Raw genomic sequence first — 20,360 nt, forward strand, 5'->3', positions numbered from 1 at the left:
CAAACTCATATCAGCTTTAAACTGGGTTTGTGGTTTGAAATTGTAATAAAAATGTCTCTTTCATCCTGAAATTGCAGCCCATTGTGCTGACTTGGCACAGACTATTTGCTGAAATTGCTCGAGACTCCAATTTTCTTTCACAATTGAATGTCAGACATTGGACATTAAGTGACTGCACAATTTAATATTTGACTAAACATCTGGCTGCTTTCTTGTAAAATCAAGTACATGCTAATTATGTGTCAACCTAATTTTGGAGGTGTGTTTTTTTTTTCTTTTAAGATAAGAGGAATTCCTAGTAATTAAAACGAACCTAAAATGATAACACAGGTCTATGTGCTTTGTTTACTGACGACATTTACCTCAAATCTAGCAAACTATAGCTCACAGAAATGATCCTAAGGCTAGTAATAGGTTTTTATCACATTTAGGCTTAATGTGTTATTACTCCAAACAAACAATACTAAGCTTGATTTTGCTTGGGGGGATTGAATATGCTAATGGAGACACTCCTTAATCGTATCTCAATAAAGTGGTAAGTGCACAACTCTGCTTGTTTCTGCTAAAAGAGAGCGGGAGTATTGCTCCTTAAAAACTCACATGCATATTCATACCTGCTCCACTTCTTTTTATTGTGACGCTGTGTACGCTGCCCCGAGGAGTTTACAGCAAAATACAGATGTCTTAAAACACTCTTTTTCAGTGTCGCTTATCAATGCTGTGATAAATGAAGCCTGTGTTTCTCTTATTCACCACACGCCTTCTTAACAACATGACCCTGTGCTTCCTCCATCGCCACAGGTCACATGGATCTATGAGCCCAAGGAAGGAGAGAGGATCAACATTGCCGTGTTTCACCCCAACTTTGACCCCAACTACCCTGACTCACCCGTAAAGGGCCGAGTCAGCTTTGTACCCAGCCCCCCGATCCTAGCCAGTCCCTCCATCCAGATCAGCGATGTTAGGATGAACGACGAGGGGAAGTACATCTGCGAGTATGCTACCTACCCCAGAGGCAACGAGCAAGGCATCACATACCTGGTCATGCTGGGTAGGTCACCAACATGATATATATATCTATAAATCAAATAAAGACATAGTTTTAAAACTGCCAATACGCTTCCAAAGAGTTCATGAGAGGGGTCATGAATGTTTCTGCTAGTAAAAGCAGGTATATGTGAGGAACCGGCAGCTGAGTGTACAAACTCTAAGTTAATTTAAATTGGTAATGAAAATAATTATTTTTAACCCTAGAGGCAAATATGCTTTATTATCAGTAACTAAAAATAAACGCACACTTTCAATTCCCCAACACGCTTGATGTGATTTTCTGTTGAAACTTGTGGTAGCTCCTTATTTCAAATGCACCTCTGTAAATATTTCTACCACAGAACTTAAAAGATGAAGGGGACTCTTTGCAATTTAATATCCCAAGTCTTAGCTCTATGTCTAGTTACACCTGAGTTCCCCTAACCCTACAAACTCGTAATGTTACAGGAGCACTGTTGTCTACCAGGGGTAATATACTTCTGTTGGAGTTCTCCATTGATCAACATGTGCTCTTGGGTTTAAACCCATCGCAGTTTTCTGTATTCTAGGACTTGAAACATTGTAAAATTCTCTTTGTAAAATGCCTTATTTTTATAACAACTGCAAAAGTAACACTTTTTTTTTAGATTAAATTGGATTTTTACCACAGATGAATCAAACCCAACATAACCCTGACTAGCCTGTTATAAAAGAGCTGTAGTTTTTTTTACCCATATTTTCTTACAATGAATGAAAGCAGTAGTCAAGGCAATTTAGATCAGGAGTAATACTACCATTTATGGATTTTAATATCTTTTCTCGCCAAAAAACTGTTCTCTGTTCCTGCCTCTCTAGCAGAGTTGTTGAAATTGTGCCATAAATGCTTTTCTTTTTTTTCTTTAAATTTATCAACTGTCCCTTTTTATAGTGAGTGTATGCATGTTAAATTAAATGTTTTATGATGTGATGTAGAAAGCAGCCTACTATCTATATGTGTGTGTGTGTGTGTGTGTGTGTGTGTGTATATATGTAAATTACTCTCTGCTCTTTTCATCTGATCTCTCCAACTCTCTCCCTCCCCCAAAGGTAGCATTCAGGTTAAAAGCATGTCCAGCTCTGCTTAATTGCTATTATAAGTGGTATTGTCAGATCAATTGTGTTCTTGTTAATGCAATGGAACCATTGGTCTAACCTTGGCCCAGCACCAGTGCCTTCACTCTGCACTCGACCCCCCCCTCGCATCATGCCTCCCTGACTCCCCTCAGGCCTCTCTATTGATCTGGCTGCTTGTCATGCCTGCTGTCAGCTCCTGTCCTGCCCGCTTTCCTCTGATCCCACACTCGTATCAGAGAGGCCGATTGAGGAGTTATGAGAAGAGATGTAGAGTAGATGGGGCGGGGGTTCACAGAATTGTGTAGTGATTTTGAATTTGTGTATTGAAATGTACTTCAAGTAGAGGAAATAATTTATCAATGGTGGTTCATTTAGATAGGGATGGGAAAAGATTCAAGAGAAGGAGGTAGATGTAAAGAAGATTTAGTGTTTGGGTATTTTTACACTGGTGCTTGTAATTGTTTATCAACATTGGCTCTCATGAGAAAATAAACATGGTGAAGGAGGGGTGCAAAGGTTGCTGGGGATTGAGGTTTTTGCTGGGGATTGAGGCTTTTGGATCTGCTTTTGCCCAGCTTCTGACTCAAATCGTTTATCAATAATGCTGCCTATTATCTTCTCCCTCAACTGTCTTACTTCCATTTTTATCTATTTCGACACACTTTAATCTTCTCTCTCCCCTTTTTTTGTCTTTTTCTCTCTCCATCCCCTCATCAATCCATCCCTCTATCAGCTAAGCCCCAGAACTCAGCCTCCCTCGTGACAGTCGAAGCCGGAGCTAAGCAGGTTGTCGTGGCGAAATGCGAGTCTGTGGATGGCCGTCCAGCTGCGCAGATCTCTTGGGTGACCACAGCCAATGGCAACGCGACAACCGTGTCGAAGCCGGGAGCCGACAACACCGTGACCATGAGGAGCGAGTACCGCATGGTTCCCACAGCGGCAGACAACGGGAAGGACATCAGTTGTGTGGTAGTGCACAGGACGCAGGTCAAAGCTGAGAGCTTTCCGTTAAAGCTAGAAGTTCAGTGTAAGAGGCCACATACACACATTACCCAACACTTATAACTCTATGAATTCCTTTGCTGTAACATGATACATTTTGCCTGTGATTAATTGGACTATTTTTCCTCCTTCCTGCTGCTATTCATCTGTCCTCCCCCCAGATGCCCCTCAGGTGACAATAGTGGGTTATGACAATAACTGGTATGTGGGTCGTACAAATGTACTGCTCACCTGCGAGGCTAATGGAAACCCTGTCCCGCTCTCTGTCCTGTGGAAGACGTGAGTATCAGCACATCCAGCTTCTCTTTTGTTACCTCGTTTCTCTCTCTTCACTGTCTCTCTTTTTCTGTCTCTGTTTTTTTCCTTTCATTACCCTTCGTTCCCAGGTCCACAGAGCTGTAATCAGCATTTTTATTATTGCCACTACAGCCTTGCGCTCTGATTATGGAGATAGGCGTATAATTTCTCATAATGGACTCTGTGACTCGAAAGTTAACCCCTGCTTTATGAGATACACAATATGACTTTCTTTCTTCTTTTTCTCTGTATTATTAACTATTTAAATAACTGTGACCCAATTTGAAAAAAAATATTCAAGTCTAGGACTTGGAAAACGGAAAAGATGAGATTTTAGGCCTGGATCCAGCAGTTTTGATTTTCCTGCTGTTTCATTGCATTTTCCTCCTCCTCCACCAATGGTTTGCCTTTTTAGGAAGCGGGAAACAAATTAGTTTTGCACTACCGATCAAGATTAGTTAAATGTGATGATATTGCACAATATAGCACATTTCAATGAATGTGGATCCAGCTCAATGCTCTCATTGTGCCAAATCAAACAACTACAATACTATGCTCTTTTTTCCCCTCCTTTTGACCTTCTTAATTTTCTTTTATCTCATGCTGATATGCTCATGTCCCTGCAGTATGTCCGGAGAGATACCTGACACGGTGCAAATCAACGGAAACGAGCTGAAGGTGCTTAAAGTAGACGATGCCGTGAACACCACTTTTGTGTGCGAGGTCAAGAACCGTATTGGGAGTGGCAGGGACCAGGTCGCAGTCATGGTCAGAGGTGAGTTCAAGAACACAAACATGGAAAGCACCCTACACATGTACACCAACATTTTATGTACACAGCATCTGTATATACTATCCTAAAGATGTAGGTCAGATCACAAAAAAAATAGAAATTTAAACCTCAAACGAATGTTTTCAAAGGTAACCTCAAAAAGAAGCACTTTTTGTGCACTTCTCTGTGGTTTGACGAATTGGCATTAGAATTGTTTCTGCCATCACAAATCCACCCATCTGCTGCTCTAAGTAGGTTAAATCCAAGACAAATTGTAATTTGTGAATGTTTTAAATGGTCTAAAACTGACAAATTGTACACACTAAATGCCTCCAGTGAAGGAAGCATTTCAGAAGTGAAATGAAAAACACATTTGTGGCTCGCTTGGGTCCTGTTCATCATCTTAACCTTCCCCTGGCTTCTGTATAAAAACATTTATATCCTCTGAACTGATGAACTGGAACCAAGTGCACTTCCATCATATGTGCTACACATTTTCCTGCTGTACTGCAATCTTATGTCTTCCCCAGGGATCCACCTTGTGTGTCTTCACATGTCACTTGAACACAACATACACAAACACACAGATTATCTGTACTGAGGAACTCTCTTTGGTGATTAGTGTAGGGATAGAGGGTCCAGCTGCTCTGTCTGTCTAGGGTGTGTGTGCAGAGAGTAAGTTCATATCTGCATGGATTCTGTGCTCTATTGGGTTCTCTCCTACACCTTTTCATGTCTCTCCTTCACCTTGGCCTATTAAGCATGCATGTCACTTTTTCCTCTTTCACTTTGCATTCACTGTATAATGCTGTATTACCAATGTTTCTATGCCTCAGCGGTATCCAAGGTTTGTCAATCTGCTTCCTACATCACATTGCATTTAAGATAGCATTTACTTTAGTTTTTAGTGGTAGTACACATTGTGAGGGTTGCATATAGAGGAGAATGTCCTTCTCTCTGCTTTTCTTGTACTTGTTTTTGAGTAGCTTCTCAGCAGTGCCCTTGACATGTAGTAATGACCAGATGAGACTAAAGCAAAGCAAATGAGCAGTGTTCTTTCACTAAAAGTGATTCATTTCACTCAGACACTTTTTTACTCTGCATTGACTGGATTTCAGTTTTTCTTTCATTTCTATGTATGTGTTTGTGCAGTTTATTTTTTTAGTTTTATGTATTGAGGTGTAAACATGTGTTTGTGTGCTGTAGCGCTTGTTGTACCACCTCAAGTCTTATAGTGAAACCAGAATGGTGCCAGTCAAGATGGAAAACACACCATGCTTCCATTCCCCGCTGTTCCTCCAGAGTTTGAACTGCCCTCCTCAAAAGGGTTCACTCCTGCATCTCACCTCATACAAAATACATCTCCCTTCACTTTGCTGTTGCATGCCTGCACTTAACCGGAAGTTTTTCCTGCTGACATGGTGGTAAACCTTTTCTGTAATGGGGGAAAAAAAAAGAGCATTTCTCTGGTGGTTACATTTTAAGAGCAACAGCGACTCCATGCCCTCCTTTTCTTTCTTTTTTTGTCCCTTTTGCTAAGTCCCTCCTCATTTTGTCCTTTTTTTCTTTCTTTCACTCCTACCCCCTCAATCTTTCTTCAAGTCCCTTAGCTCCTTATGGTGCCACAGTATGCGTCACCGGTCCTCTGGGGCCATTCTGTACTGCTGCAGAGTAGTGTTAGTGGCTTCTGTATCACAAAGGATGTTACCGTCTCCCGCTGTGTATTACAAGACACAAGCAGGGAAGGTACAAAGATCCAGGAAGTGGATGGGGGAAGATGGAAGCTGCTGCAATAAGATTTAAAACTGGTGAACTAGGACCGGGATAAATCAGTGCCAGCATGCAATCCTCACACTTACAGAAAAAGAGAGGGAGGGCGCAAAGGCATGAGGGATGGAGCGAGAGAGCGGATGCTGACGGCATTTAAAACTCCCATGGGAATCTTGTGCCACTGCATCCTATCTCCTCTGCTATTGGCCTCCACTATCTCTCAGCATGGCGTGTGTGTCTGTCTGTCTCCAAGCCTCTCAGAGCGGATCAGTCACCCTTTGCTGCTTCAGCTCCTGGCTGCTTCTCTCCTTGCGTCCACAATCCATTCCTTTTTCTCGCTCTGTCTTCATCCCACTTTTACCTCTTTTTTTTGTACTACCATGCTCCGCTCGCCTCCTTTTTCTTACTAGTTACTCTGGTCTCTCCTTTTAGTTTTGAACCTCCCACAGTTTCCTAGCCCTGTCATCTCCCTCCATCTCGTCTTGCCACCTCCTCCCTCCATCCCACTCCCCTCTTACTCACTGGCAGAAGAAGAGGAGGAGGAGGATAAGACGGTAGCTAAATTTGCTGGTAGTTAAGAGGTGACTGAGGCAACCAGCATGTGTCAGAGCAAGGTTTGTAGTAGGCAGAGAGTGAGGGAATAGTTTTCTGAAAGAAAAAGGGTTGAGTCAGTATCGGTCGAAGTACAATGAAAGAGTTGATGACTGTCGAAATGAGCGAGATATGGAATGACTCCAGGTGGGGGGTTGGGTGTAGACCTGTGGAAGCTAATGTGAATGTGTGTAGACAAACAGGGCTAAGAGGGGCCGACAGGCGTGAAATGGCCAGCACCTGCTACAGAGCAGGTCCCCTACTTCTCTCTACCCCAAAGCTGCATGACACACATATCTACTCTAGTGTGTGTCTGTCTGTGCGTGTTCCTGTGTCCTCTGCCCCCAGTCTTGTCCTGTGCTCCTGGGGGCAGCGAAAGGGGTGGATGTCCTCTTTTCTCCTTGCCTCTCTTCCTCTCATCTTCGATCCTGCTGCTTAGTCACACACATAAACGTATCCTTCCCTGCTCTCCCTTCCTCTTGTCTTTAGATTTATCTATCCCTCGCTATCTCTTTCGCTGCAGTTTGCTCTTTTCATTGCGTCTCTCATCCTCTCAGTTAGCATATGCTCTCTCCTCATCCTCCTTATCTCTCCCAGGTTGTCTTTCAGCCTCCGCAAGTCTGCCACTGATCCCCCCCCCCCCTGCCCAGAGAAGAGACTTCTGCCCCTAGCTTTCTCTCTCTATCTCTCTCCTCTCTCTCTCTTTCTCTCTCTCACATGTTATTTAGCTCTGCCTCTCTCAAAAGCTTAACTCTTAAATACCAGTAGCTCTTCCTTAATCACAGCTTAGTAGTCTCCATCCCTCCATTCCAGGCTCCTCTCGCGGGGGTTCCTATGTGTCTAACCCAAATTCCCTCCATTGTCTGCCATGTTTCAACCCTCAAATTTTTCTCACAGGGGTGACTCAGCTGTACCTTCTAAAGTTGTATGTCCCCAAATAAATACCCCTCATGGTTTTAACTTAATTAAGTCAATTCAGTGCTCTTTCCTCAGAGAAGACAGTTCAAGGGCAAGGAGCCTGGCCATTTTCTTCCATTGAGTTTGGGGGTGTGTGTATCTGTCTTTTCTGTCTCTGTGGTACTCCGGTCATGCGAAAAACAGCCAGAGAACAGGTCTGATGGAGCCAAGACTCCCTCCAGCCTGCGACTGGCCCCTTGCCCACCCCTCATTAGCACACACTCACACGTACTCAGTTGTGCCTGTGCATACACACACAGTTCTGTTCAATAAGTTAACAAGCTGACAGAGGGTACTGCTAAGCTGTGCTCTAGGTGCAGCCCAGCCCTGTGTCAGCAGGCCACTGTTGACCATGATGCGTGTGTGTGTGTGCGCGTGTGCGCGTGTGCGTGTGTGTGCGTGTGTGCGTGTGTGTGACCATGCATGTTTTTGGGAGGCTGCTGTTGATGTTACTTCCACTCCATCTCCCTCATTACTTGCGGTCACTTGGAGCGTACGGTCGTGCTGGACGCGAAGCATGCTGTGTTTTGGCTTACGCAGTACGCTGTGTGTGTGTGTGTGTGTGTGTGTGTGTGTGTGTGTGTGTCTTTGAGGAGATGGCTTGGTGCTTGTGGGCTGCAGTTACTGTAGCTTTTGCCTGTTTGTTATCCCCCCCCCCCCCCCCCCCCCCTTGTTATTCACACAGCATGCATATTGCAGTTTTTCTGCTGGCTCATCCAACAGCATGTGTTTAGAAGATGTCCTCTCCTCACCCACTTTAAAAGATTCCTCTTGTGCTCTGTTTGGATGTGTCCTAGGTCTGCACTGGGCCTGTACTGGGAGCCCAGGCTGGCTCCTTTACATCTATCTCTTGAATCTTTCAAGTGTTGTGTCCAGAAGGACAGAATAATACATGAATCATCATCCACCAAAGGAATTACCAGTAGAGACTTTGAGAGAGACACTTAGAAAACTGACTTGAGCGACGCATTAAAAATAATTGGATGAGTAGAATTTGGAGAGAATTTGAATTTTGGTGTAATTCCCTTTGAAGTGACAGCAATGTGCGGCAGCATCCGGCCTTAGTCTGCACAGAGATTGTTGGCACGTTGCTTGCACTGAAGCTCCACCAAGCCTAAGGTGATAATGCATTTCTTGTGTTCCTGTTAGAAGTGGACACTGAGGGCTAGCTCTCACTCTCATGTGTGTGAACAGGAATGCTTAGCACTACTCGGAGGAGAGAAGGAGGAGGGAGAGATACTGTGTTAGGGGAGTCTGGTGGGAAATATTTAAATAAAGGAAGGGAATTTGCCACACTTTATTTCCAAGAAAATGTTGCAAGTGAAGGACAGATGAGGAGAGCAAGGAGAAAAAAGCTTGTGACAGAAATACAAACGTGAATTAGGGATATGGCGCGAAAGGGGATTTAGAGAAGATTGAAAGAGTGTATGCAGGAGGCAGCTGGTGAAGTGGAGGCAGAGATGGAGTAAAGAGTTGGTGAAGGGGAAGAGAGGCGGAAATAAAGAGAGAGCGAAGAGCTGAGCTGAGAACAGGTGTAGCCGGTACTAGTCTACAATTTTCGCCCCTGACAAGAATCAGTGGTACAAGAGTAATGCTGTCGACTCTCTGTACACTTAACAAGAGAGGCTGGATTCTGTTGGGATTTAAAATGGGAATGACAATAAGAATTGGACTGATTTGCTACTTTCAAATTTAGGCAGGGATTCCAACAGCAGCATCTCCTGGTTAATCCTCAGCAGCGACTGGTGGAAGTGCAGGGAGTGGAAAAGAAAGTCAGAGTGACAGAAAGGATGTTCAGCTTAGCAAAGGGTTCTTGATCACTTTCAACCAGCAACTGAAATCAAACATTCATTGGCTAACCACGTAATTTTTTTGTTTTATTGTGTAGCTTCTGTGCTAAAAATCTGAAGGAAGCAGGAACGCTTTATTCCATCAGACTTAATTCCATAAAATATTTCTGTGACAGAGTGCCTTTCTTCTTCTATGACTGTATAAACTGTTTATTGCTTCTGGGGCATCCAGCTGCACAAAATGATCCAAATTGAATAAACAAGTTAATTAAATAAAATCAAGAACTAAATGTTTGAATACAAAACACGTAAAGAAATAAACTCCAAACTTACAAGACAAGTGTGATTAATATACATTCATGAATTAATTTACCATTTTTTAAAGTTGAATTCTTCTAAGCTCTAAAGCTGGGGGGGGAACACCTCATACTGAATTGCTCCTCCATTATAAAGAAGTAATCATAGACTATATGTTATTTTGTTTTACATCCTTATAAAATAGCCAGTGTCATTTGAAGGACATTTCTAAGAGCTTCAAAGTACAGTGAAAGCTAACAACATGGGTGGAGTTGACCCTTTACTCCTTCGGTGTTAGAGCCATAATCCCTGCTCACTGAGATATAGATGATGCCCTCTTGGGGAACCAGTCATTGGGTCTGCGGAGAGTTATCATAACCCCAGGAAGCACTTAGAGCCCTGAACTCTTGGCCTCAAAAAGCCTGTGCAAAGCAGTTTCACTGTGATGGTTCTCTTAGTGGCTTTGCGTGCTCACAGTATCTTAACAAAGCCTGGTTTCAAACCTCAATACATCTAAAAGCTTTGGGTGTTTGGTCAGATTCCAAGCAGAGTTGTTGTGTGACCAGCTGTAACAAATGGTTAATGAGCTCTGTGATCCAAATAAATCCAAATTCCATTTTTTTCTAATTAACAAAAGTTTTCAAATTTCTTAGCAGCAAATCACACCACTCTTGATCAGTAACTTCATTCATGATCATAATTAATCCCAGTTACCTTTTATACGATTTAAATTTTTCATTTATTCATAATTTATCTTTATTTTTTAAACATTTATTAGTAGTCACGGTTAAGCTCCATAACTAATCAAATGTTAATGCATTAAAGTTTATTTCGCAATGTGAGAAATACTGCAGATTATAATATTTTAAAAATCTTTGGACCATTTTGGGGATTTTCCTGAATTTTGACTAGTGCTGTACCCCTCTTTACTATCATGATAATAGTTTCTATTATTATGAGTTGTTGTTTTATTTTTGTTTATGCATTGATTCTAAGATCTATCAACTCGGTAACTAATTTTACTGTTCAAAACGTGATCCTAGATGGTATAAGTACTGCCACATTTTTCCATGGAATCTTTCTCAAGCTTTCTCAATTTTTTTTGTTTGAATTAAACATTTTTCCTCCTGTTTTTTGGGTAGACAGGAAGGTCAGATTTGTGTTTATTTTAAACATCATGTGAGATTTCTTTCATTTCTAGTTAGCAGAGATTTTGTTTGTTATTTTGGAGTACCCTGAAGTCATTGCTTCCATTCTATTGATTATCTTTCTAAAATACGTATCTACTTAAACATTTGATCTATTGTTGTAAAAAAAAAAAAAAAAAAAAAAGCAAAATAAATAAAAAACATAAAAATAAGATGAATTAAAAAGTGCGGGATGTGATATAAAGTATTTGATTTTGGTTTGATTTTGAAGAATGTTTTAGATATCATTAAATACATTAAGTTTTGATTATTTAAACATCTTTGTTTTCAGATGTTCTGTAAATTCACCACTGACGTTATCTTTAGATTTCATTCTTTGAAACTGAACATGATCTGAGTTTCCAAATAGAACATTAAAGGTTTTCTACCTTTTCTGTTAAGTTTTGGTATCTTGTATGTGACCTGTGATCTTTACATATGTTTTCTAACCACTCCTAAAACATTTTGATGTTATGTGGACGGTGTTAAAACGATGTTATTGTCTATCATGGGTGAAACTCAGAGGCCATGTACTTAAAGAAGGTAATTGGTAAACACCTCAAAGAGAAATTAAAATCAGGTTCAAACTTTTCTCTCTTTAAAGAAAAATAAAGCTAAATATTAAAAACTGGGGAACTGTTAGTACGTATTTTCATTGATTCATTCATCTTGATAATTTTGTGGACATATCTTTAAATTGTGTCAACCATCTCACAGTAATTCTACTTTTGGGTCTGTGAAGCTGTAACCTTATATGGGTGAAGTACCTAAGTAGTAGCAGATCTGTATTTGGATAGGAGCCAACTATATGTTGTCAGCAACTGTTTGCTAGACAGAGAGTCTACATCTGATACGTATACAAATCAGTGTCATGTCATCTTTATTGTTTTATAGTGATGTACCCAAATGGAAAGGAATTTGTGGGCTGTACCTTCTAGCAGAATATAAGCCACACTGTGTGATGAAGACTTGGCCATTTTGCCATTTTGCCATTTTGCCCATGATGGCCACTTTGCCAATGATTGTCAATGATTGTGAGATCTTGATCAGCATGGGTCAGCGATGGTCTGCACCTTGTCAGCCATGTGTGTTGTGTTTCTGTGTTGTCTGACCATGGCTGAAAAAGATGATCCACAGTCTGTTTCACGATTTTATAATTGTCCATCTCATACAGAAATAACCCCCACCTAACACTACTGAAACCTTGAATGGCTATGATTTACTTAAGCAATAATAAACCTAACACTAGCCTGTGCTTTTCTTCTCTTGTATCTTCTTCCTTTAAAAAACCTGCTTTAAAATATTGCAGTAATATCACTGTTGTGAAGCAGCTATAAACAAAGGTGATTTTCTTTCTCTGTGGTAGACACTAAAGTTTTATGAATCTTGAATATTTTAAAGCAGATATTTTAAAAAGCAAAAGATACAAGAGAAGAAAAGCACAGGCTAGTGTTATGGGATGTAAAGGGACCAGGGAAGTGTGAGTTCATAGAAAACACTATATGGCTGACAAGTCATATGGGACTTCTTTACAACTCTGATTTAGACTCCGCGACATCTCCCCGGGATTGTGATGCACAAACAGAAGCTCTGTGTATTGAATGATGGAGCCCTAGTTTTACTCGGGCCCTCCTTAGCCAGTCTGCACTCCAGGAAAGCCTCTGTTTGACTTATTATGAACTCAAAATGGCTTCTTCTGACGTGTGTGTGTGCATGTAACATGGCAGTCGTGAGTAAACCAGTTGTCCTGAAGCTAAAATGGACACGCACATTAAGGAGCAGTCGCGCAGTGCCTGTGGTTTTACACAAATGGAGAGGGGTGCCAATCCGTCCCCTCCTGCTCCACACTCATGGCTTCCAGGAAGAGTTGTCATTCCGCTGTGTCACTTTGTCACTCACTCACTCCTCCTTCTCTTCTTCATCTAATTTCCACCCTGCACTCCTCCATCCATCATCAGCCTCCTCCGCCTCTGCATGGCCTCCACCTGTTCTCCCCTGCAAACGCCACCCCCCCCCCCCTTGCTCCTTCAGAAAGTGTGTGTCTGTTGCTTGCACAACCCCCCCCCCCCTTGCCTGCCTTGACTTGTGATGTGTGGCAAGCCTTAGACAGACCCTAGCCAATGACGGCGACACGGGGAAATGTGGTGGGGACGTTGTTGTGACGTGGCTATGGGAATGGGGACAGGAGCAGCTCTGAGGGAGACGAGGAAATGTCAGTGTAGGAAGAGGGTCAGCACATACACACATACACACACTTGACTTTACTGACACTTCAACACTTTTACACACTTAACTGAATACAGTTCAAACCAGCACCGTTGACATTATCCAACTCCTTCCCCCTTTTTTGTGTGCCTACTCTTTCCCTTCATATTACTCTTTTTCTCTCCTCTTTTTATGCTTTCTATTTTCCCTCCTGCCCTCTCGCCATGTTTCACACTGTTCTCTTTTTTTCCGTTTCTCAACCATATCCCTTTCTTCCCTTTTTTTCCTCCCTCCCTGCTTCTCCTTCCCCCCTCCTGCAGAGCCCACAGTGAACCCATCCAATGCTGGCGTGGTGGCAGGAGCTGTGATTGGCTCCCTGCTGGCTCTCCTTTTGGTTGCCGCTCTCATCGCCGTGCTTGTCACCCGTAGCCGCAGGCAACAGCAGGGCTACCGCGCCAATGGCGGCGGCGACATGAAGACGCGCATATTCGGGGGCGGAAAGAAGGCCAGCAAGAACGGCACAGGTGGAGGCACGGGGAGCAGCGGCCTCGGAGGTGGCAACAACAATGGCCCAATCTACGTCTACAGCGAGAGCTCCTCCCACCAAGGCCTCGGAGAGAAAAACAACCACCACCAGCCGCTCACCATAGGGGGCCGGCCTGAAGTCGTTGCAACTACTCCCACGGCCCAGGACATCCTGCTGAGCAATGAATTAGACGATGCAGAGAGAAGGAAGTTTGATGAGCTGGAGGAGGATGAGAGGTATGACCACTTCTCTGGAGGGGCACCTATCCTTCAGCTTCGCCCTCCAAATGACCAGGACAATATGATTGGAGACTACATTGACGATGACATGGAGTCCCAGCGGGACGGCTCGGTCATCTCTCGGACTGCTGTTTACGTATAAAGCAGGAGGAGAAAGAACGGAATGGAGGAGGAGAGAAAAAAAAATGGAGTTGATGGTGGATTCCTCCTGAGGATTTTTTGGCTCCGTGGTCTTATCCATGTTTGATTGAAAAAAGAGAGAATTATACCACTTTTATTTTTGAAAATTGATTTTAAATATAGCTGATTATTAATCACAGTGAAGCCCCCAGTATGGACAGAATGAACAGGAGGGTTTTGTTGGAATATTCTGAAAGGATCTTTGCTGTAAATTTGTCTCTTAGAACTGGAAGGAGAAAAAGAAAAAACCTGTCTCCCACTGTTTCAGCTCATGCTATCACTATCACTGGAACCTTGACAAGAACTCTTGACAGACAAAAGAGACAAACTGTGTAGTGTGGGAATAGGATAATGGAATCATGATACAAGCTTGGCTATAGAGGAGGCAAACACACTTGCAAATTCACTCTTATCTTCACCAAAACAGCGGAAGTGGAAAGGCTTGTCAAGCCAGATACATATTGCCTGCTTGTCTCAGTCCTCCTCCTGTGAAGAAAAAGTTTTTTTGTTCTGGTTCTGCGTTGTGCTATGACAGCTGCTGGCTTAGTTAGGAGCAGGTGATGGGAAGGTAACATTGGAAGGTATAGACAGTTGCCATCATGAAATATAGAAAAGCGACAAATGCTCCTCTTAAACGTAAAGAACTTAACAAAAGACCTAAAAAAAACAAAAAAAAAAAACGTGAATTTGCTGCTCAAATAGAAGTCCAGCTGAGAGTTTGTAGAGACTTCTTAACAAGGTATTCACATACAAACTTTTGCAATGTGCCTAGAGGAAAGAGACGGTAAACAAAAAAACCAGGGAATGAAGTGTAGCTGATCTGACAGGGTCAGGGATGGAGAGAGGGATGCAGGAGACAGGAAAGCAAGAGAGAAGCACGTCTCTCCTTCTTCTCTTCCTCCTCATCCTCGTCTCCTCAGAGCGCTCCTGACAGGAGGAGCTTGATTGGTAATGAGCCGTGAAGTCGCTCGCTTTAGCTGGGACCAACAGATTGCCACCACTTATCGTTTATGACGTGGCAGTTTCCTCCTCCTCCCACCACCACTTCTATCTCTCCCTCTCTCTCTTTCACTCTCTCTCCTCATCCCTCTCTCCCGTTGTTTATGGGGAGTTTATGATTTATCCAGGGCAGTGTCGAGGTCAGGGCCACAGAGAGCAGGGGGAGTATTTTACTGCTCCTGATGTGTCAAGCGCCCCACTAACTCTACCCCAGCGCGGCCTGCCATGACATGCAGGACTGACTAATCCACCTGGAGTGGCCATGCTCACTCCGCTGCATGGACGCTCCCGTCTCCTCTTATATTTAGTAAATGGCTGGCAAATCTGAAAACCCCTTCAACATAAGAACCATGGTTGCTTGGATAGATTTTCAATTACATCCTCTAATATTTCTTTCCATTAGCGGATGTTGCTTAATGTGGTGAATTGATCAGGAGATGTAAAAGGTCCAAATTGACGCTATGGGAGTCATATTGACTAACAGGCAGCAACTGGTGAAACGGTCCTTTATGATGCAGCTTCAGGGCAGATTGTCTCCTGACTGTTAATTTATCCTTTTAACGAGTCATTGGAGGCCTGCTAAGACAAATATTACTTGTGGCTACTGTACACAGCTTTCTTTTCGGGCTCTGTGTACATTTAACATGCCACACTGTTTGTGTAGCCTCTGATGACTGTGATGGACAATCTTTAGGAGAAGCTCTGTTGTAGCTCTTCTAATCATGGATTTTTCTGGCCTTCTAATCAGCTCCCCTTTGACCCTCTGGGAATCCGGTGAGAGCAGTTTTTTTTGATGACTGTACTGACCTCCTGTAAGGTCCAACTAAGCTGGGTTGCAGTTCGCTGCAGGTCATGAGGTCAAACACTGGGTGACCCATTGCCAAGGGCAAGAAATGACTGCGCCTGCATCTGCTAACATAGCTGCTTGTGACCTTGAACTTTGGATGTTAGAAACACTCTTGTGCAGTTCAAGTATCAGTCAGGGCAAGACTGCATGTGTTTGCCATTGTGATAGCAGTAAACCCTCAGAGAGAGAACGGGAGAGAAATGGAGGAGGCAGAGGACACAAGCAGAGAACGCTTTCCCTGTTTTAGCACCGTCTAGCATATTGTAAGTCAGTGTGTTCAATAGGATTATCGTCTAATGGCCTTAGCTTATACATAACCGCAGCTCCTGTCAACCTGGGGTACAGAAAATTTACAGAGCACGGCTGATTTGCCACAACCACTCAAACTTAAAATGTATTACTTATTTTTGCACTTGTATGTGTCCATCGATACAATGAGAAATCAGTGTAATATGTGGTTTTTGGGGTAAAAGTGGCAACATAAGGGACAAAACTGTTGTATGTAAATTTTGGTGTGAGGTATATGTGTACTATATATATGTAAGCATCTTTATTTTTCTTGTGAAAATGTGGATATTTATAAAAATGTAAATATCAGATCGATGGAGCCAGTGTTGTGGAAGTGAAGAGTAAGGCGTTGGTTGGAAAGTAAAAAAAAAAAAATAAAAAAGAGTCTCAGAGGTCTTCAGAATGTAATTTTTAATCTCATGAAAACCTCTTTGGTTTGGTCGTGGTGGTGTTATAGAAGGCAAGTTTAGTTTATTTCTATAGCACATTTCAGCAACAAGGCAATTTAAAGTAGACAATACACACAACATCAAAAAGCATCATGACAAAGGGCAGAAAAACACATAAGAGGACATTCAAAAATCATTCCTTAAAAACTTAAATATCAAAATATAAGCAGCTTATAACGAAACTAAAATGAAAAATAAGTTTATATAAAAAATAAGTGACACAGTTATAGTTCAAAATCTTATTAAAATTAATGTATAAAAATCGTTTAATGACAGGCAGCCGTAAACGGGAGTCATCAACTTTCTTTGCTGAAGAGTTTCAGCAGACCTGCCGATTTCTGACAGTTGTTTCAGATGTAGGGAGAGAATAGATACTGAACACTTCTCCGTGTTTGGATCTGACTCTGGGGACAGAAAGCAGACCTGTCCCACAACCGGGTGGTCTGGATGGTTCATTGTTAATCAAAAGGTCATTCATGTATTTTGGTCCGAAACCATTCAGAACTTTAATCAACCAGCAGTTATACATCAAACTGATCTAACAGAGCGGAATTTATATAAAGCCTAAAAGTCCATTTATATTGCAGGAAAAAAAATATATAAATGCTCTCTTCTTTTTTGTTCGATTCCTCATTGTCCGCCTTTCCACATTATAAGCACAAAATGTTTTTTGCCCAATTGGCTTCTCCTTCTTGACAGACACTCTGCCAATGCAAAAATACCCACAATACTTATAATTTATCAGGTAGACCGTGAACACACAGGCAATGCTTGTTTTGCATCTGACTCAGCTGTGTGTGCGCGTGTGTGTACAGTGGGTGTCAGTGTGTATTTTGGTGATGCTTTGGGGGCTTTGGGACATCTCTCTCTGCCATTTGGGCTGTAACCTTAGTAGCCGACCTTTGTCACCATGGAAAACCTAGGGAAGTGAAGGTATTATTGTGCATTTTGGACAGCACACTGACTCACACACATATATACACACTATACACATATATACGCTGAATGCAGAGAAACATTCGCCCACACACAAACACCCCTCAGTCACTCTCATTATGCTCACTCCCACAGCCAAACTGTGCAGAAGACACCTCATACCTGACAACTCTGCCATCTCCTGACACAAGCCCACACGAATACGCTCGCATAGCTGCACACAAGTGCACACACAAACACACTTTTTTGTCTTTTCCTTTTCTTGCTCAGTGGCTCTGTCATGACTTGTACGCAGTCCTGTTACTGTGGGAAGAGCCTCAGCATGATATGTCCCCCTGCTCTGCTGCTTTCTATTCCCCGCAACTTGTCCGACTACATCCAAATCCATGACCACGTAGTAGAACCGAGGCAGGTGCACACTTAGTGACACACGCCTTTCACCCAGTGTAAGAAAACACAGGCTTTTCAGGAAACTGTTTGTCCCCTCTGCATTTGTTCTACACAGGAAATGCAGATTTCACAAAAAATGCCCCTCTGCTGACCTCCATCCCCTTTCAGATCCCTTTGAATGCTTTTAGAGAGTCACAACTTCCCACTCACCTCCCAAATTGTGTTTTTTTTTTTTCCACTCCAGTCACCTTCGCCACTATGACCACCTCCACAAACAGACACTGTTGCCACCCACCAAGTACAGGCCTGTCAGACAAATTGCTTTTAGAGAAATCCACGATCCATGTCTGGGTCTAGCACAAGGTTAGATAGTGTAAAAAAATAAATAAAATATATTTCACAAGAAAGGTGGCTCCAAACATCTGATGATTAATCAAAGCCTTAACATCTCCCATCTCACTTGCATAAAAAGAAGAAAAGGAGAAATCCTTCCTGTGTACATAGTATAAATATGTAGCAGAGAAAAGAATTACTAATTTATGGTGTCACGTTTGTGTATTTCTCAGTGACAGCAAGCATGAAGGATTTATTTTCTCCTATTACAGTTTCTCTTCTTCTCTGTTATTTTGCAGTGCTTTATAATTTATGTTTTCGGAGTGCTTTATTCTTGAGTGCTGCGCTGTGATTGCTGCCAGAAACTGGCAAAATGTGCTTCTTCTATACAAATGAACAGACACAGTCTTACCCCCAAAAATGTGCTTTTTTATTATTAGCATTATTGACTGCTATGTGTAACTTGTCTTTCCTTTTTTGTGTTTTTTAATTTTGAATTTATTTTGTTTGTTTGGAAAAAAAAAGAAATTGAATTCAAACTGTTGTCAACATTTTGTTGTGTCTTTCTATATTTTTTCGTATTTTGTTGCTATTAAAGATTTCTTGATTTTTAAAATGTTCCAGTGTGGCTCAGCCTGGTGTCTGTCCACCCCCCCCCCCTTTCCTTGTGTCCTTCAACACTTAAGGTGAGCTAGAATGACCGAAGATCTAGATTGAAAAGAAGTGCAAGTCATTGATTCTCACTGATTAGATTTATAGATTAATTGATCGGGATATGAAGTGGCCTCTCTGTCTCTTGTCAACCATCCTTCACACTACAGACACACCACCCCTCCTCTGTTTTTCCCCCACTCTCATATCCTGGTCAGTCTGTTTGTCTCATTTCAGTTGTTATAAATCTGTGTGTGTGTCAACAGACCTGAGATAACAGGTTTAAAGCAAACTGAAAACAGGAATAGGAGATTCCATTTTGTGGATTACAATTGTCCTGCACTTAAGCTCTGCCTCCTCTGTCTGATTTGTGTGTGTCCTGGTTGGCTGATTTGAACTTGCTGCCTTGGTAACAGGTATGTAGGAGACTTCTGTACTTCTTTAAAGGGCACTTTTTTTTTTTTGACTGAGCATACAGCTAATGAAGAGAGATGATACAAAGCGCACATGCATGCTCTTATTTCAAGATGCATATATATATATATATATATATATATATCATTAAGTTCAGCTGGGCGTCTTCGCCTCACACTGTGCATAAACACATACTGAGACAGAAAGGATGGAGTTGAGGAATGTGGTGATGTAGCTTCAGTGGTTTTCCTGGAGAGAGGCAGTTTGTGTTTTCAGTGGGGGAATGTGCAGGCCAAGCTGAAACTGGGTAAATGGAGCGCTGCTCAAAGGCTGCATTGTTTGAACTCGGACTAAACCAAACTGGTTTGGTCAAATTTTAACAGAAGGGCGTGCAGAGGGCTGTCTTTGTGTGTACAGGTTTGTGTACTCCACTGAATGTGTGTGCTCATGCATGCATGTGCACCTGCCTTATTTGGTTTACATGTAAGCAGCCTCTATGTGTGCACACCAAATGATACAATTCAGTTCTGCTGTCAAACTCCAAAACATGGCGAATAACAGTTTGTTTATGGTGGTTATGGCAGTGAGTGCTCTGTGTTTGCCTGCTGCTTTGATGCGGTCATGTATCTGTGTGTCATTCTGGCTTCTTGTCGCAGTTCATTTTTGTTGCAGGCTTCTTCTGTCAATGCACAGCTATTTACTGCGAGTCCAGCCTACCATCTGGCCCCTCTAATTGCTTTGGATTCGAGGCTGGTGAGATAGAGCGCACACACACACACTCTGACTCCTTTGGTTTTTTTAGTTGCATGTGAAAGACTCGAGCACAGCAGACAGGCTTTTAAGCTACAAGCAGTAATAAGAGCTTGTGCATCACTGTTGTTTGGACAGTACATTTGTCACAGACAAAAGTGTGCGCCTCATGTAAGAGCAGAGACCCATGTAACTAAGAACCTAGCCTATTTGAGCCTTGAGCAAATAACCTGGATCTGAAGCCAAAGTGACAGCCGCTACGCTGAGCACCACCACTGTGTTCGACATTAGCGTACAGTGATGAGACACGGTGCAGAGCCCCTGGGCTATCCAGCTAGCTGGTTGTGG

At 42.4% G+C, this 20,360-nt stretch overlaps 1 protein-coding gene across 3 annotated transcripts in view; it reads left to right on the forward strand.

Moving 5' to 3' along the window:
* si:ch73-22o12.1 (nectin-2) overlaps positions 1 to 20,360 on the forward strand; it is a 77,923-nt gene that overhangs the window by 28,851 nt on the left and 28,712 nt on the right. For 2 of the 3 annotated variants that reach the window (XM_020649130.3, XM_020649132.3), the window contains exons 3-6: positions 802 to 1,051; positions 2,876 to 3,169; positions 3,306 to 3,423; positions 4,068 to 4,216. In XM_020649130.3, the coding sequence (XP_020504786.2) occupies positions 802 to 1,051; positions 2,876 to 3,169; positions 3,306 to 3,423; positions 4,068 to 4,216 (811 nt within the window). Of the gene's footprint in view, positions 1 to 801; positions 1,052 to 2,875; positions 3,170 to 3,305; positions 3,424 to 4,067; positions 4,217 to 13,330; positions 18,816 to 20,360 lie in introns of those variants that run through there. The other variant, XM_020649129.3, reaches the window with a different exon arrangement.

This window comes from Labrus bergylta, chromosome 8 (assembly GCF_963930695.1).
Source record: "Labrus bergylta chromosome 8, fLabBer1.1, whole genome shotgun sequence".
Taxonomy (NCBI): domain Eukaryota; kingdom Metazoa; phylum Chordata; class Actinopteri; order Labriformes; family Labridae; genus Labrus; species Labrus bergylta.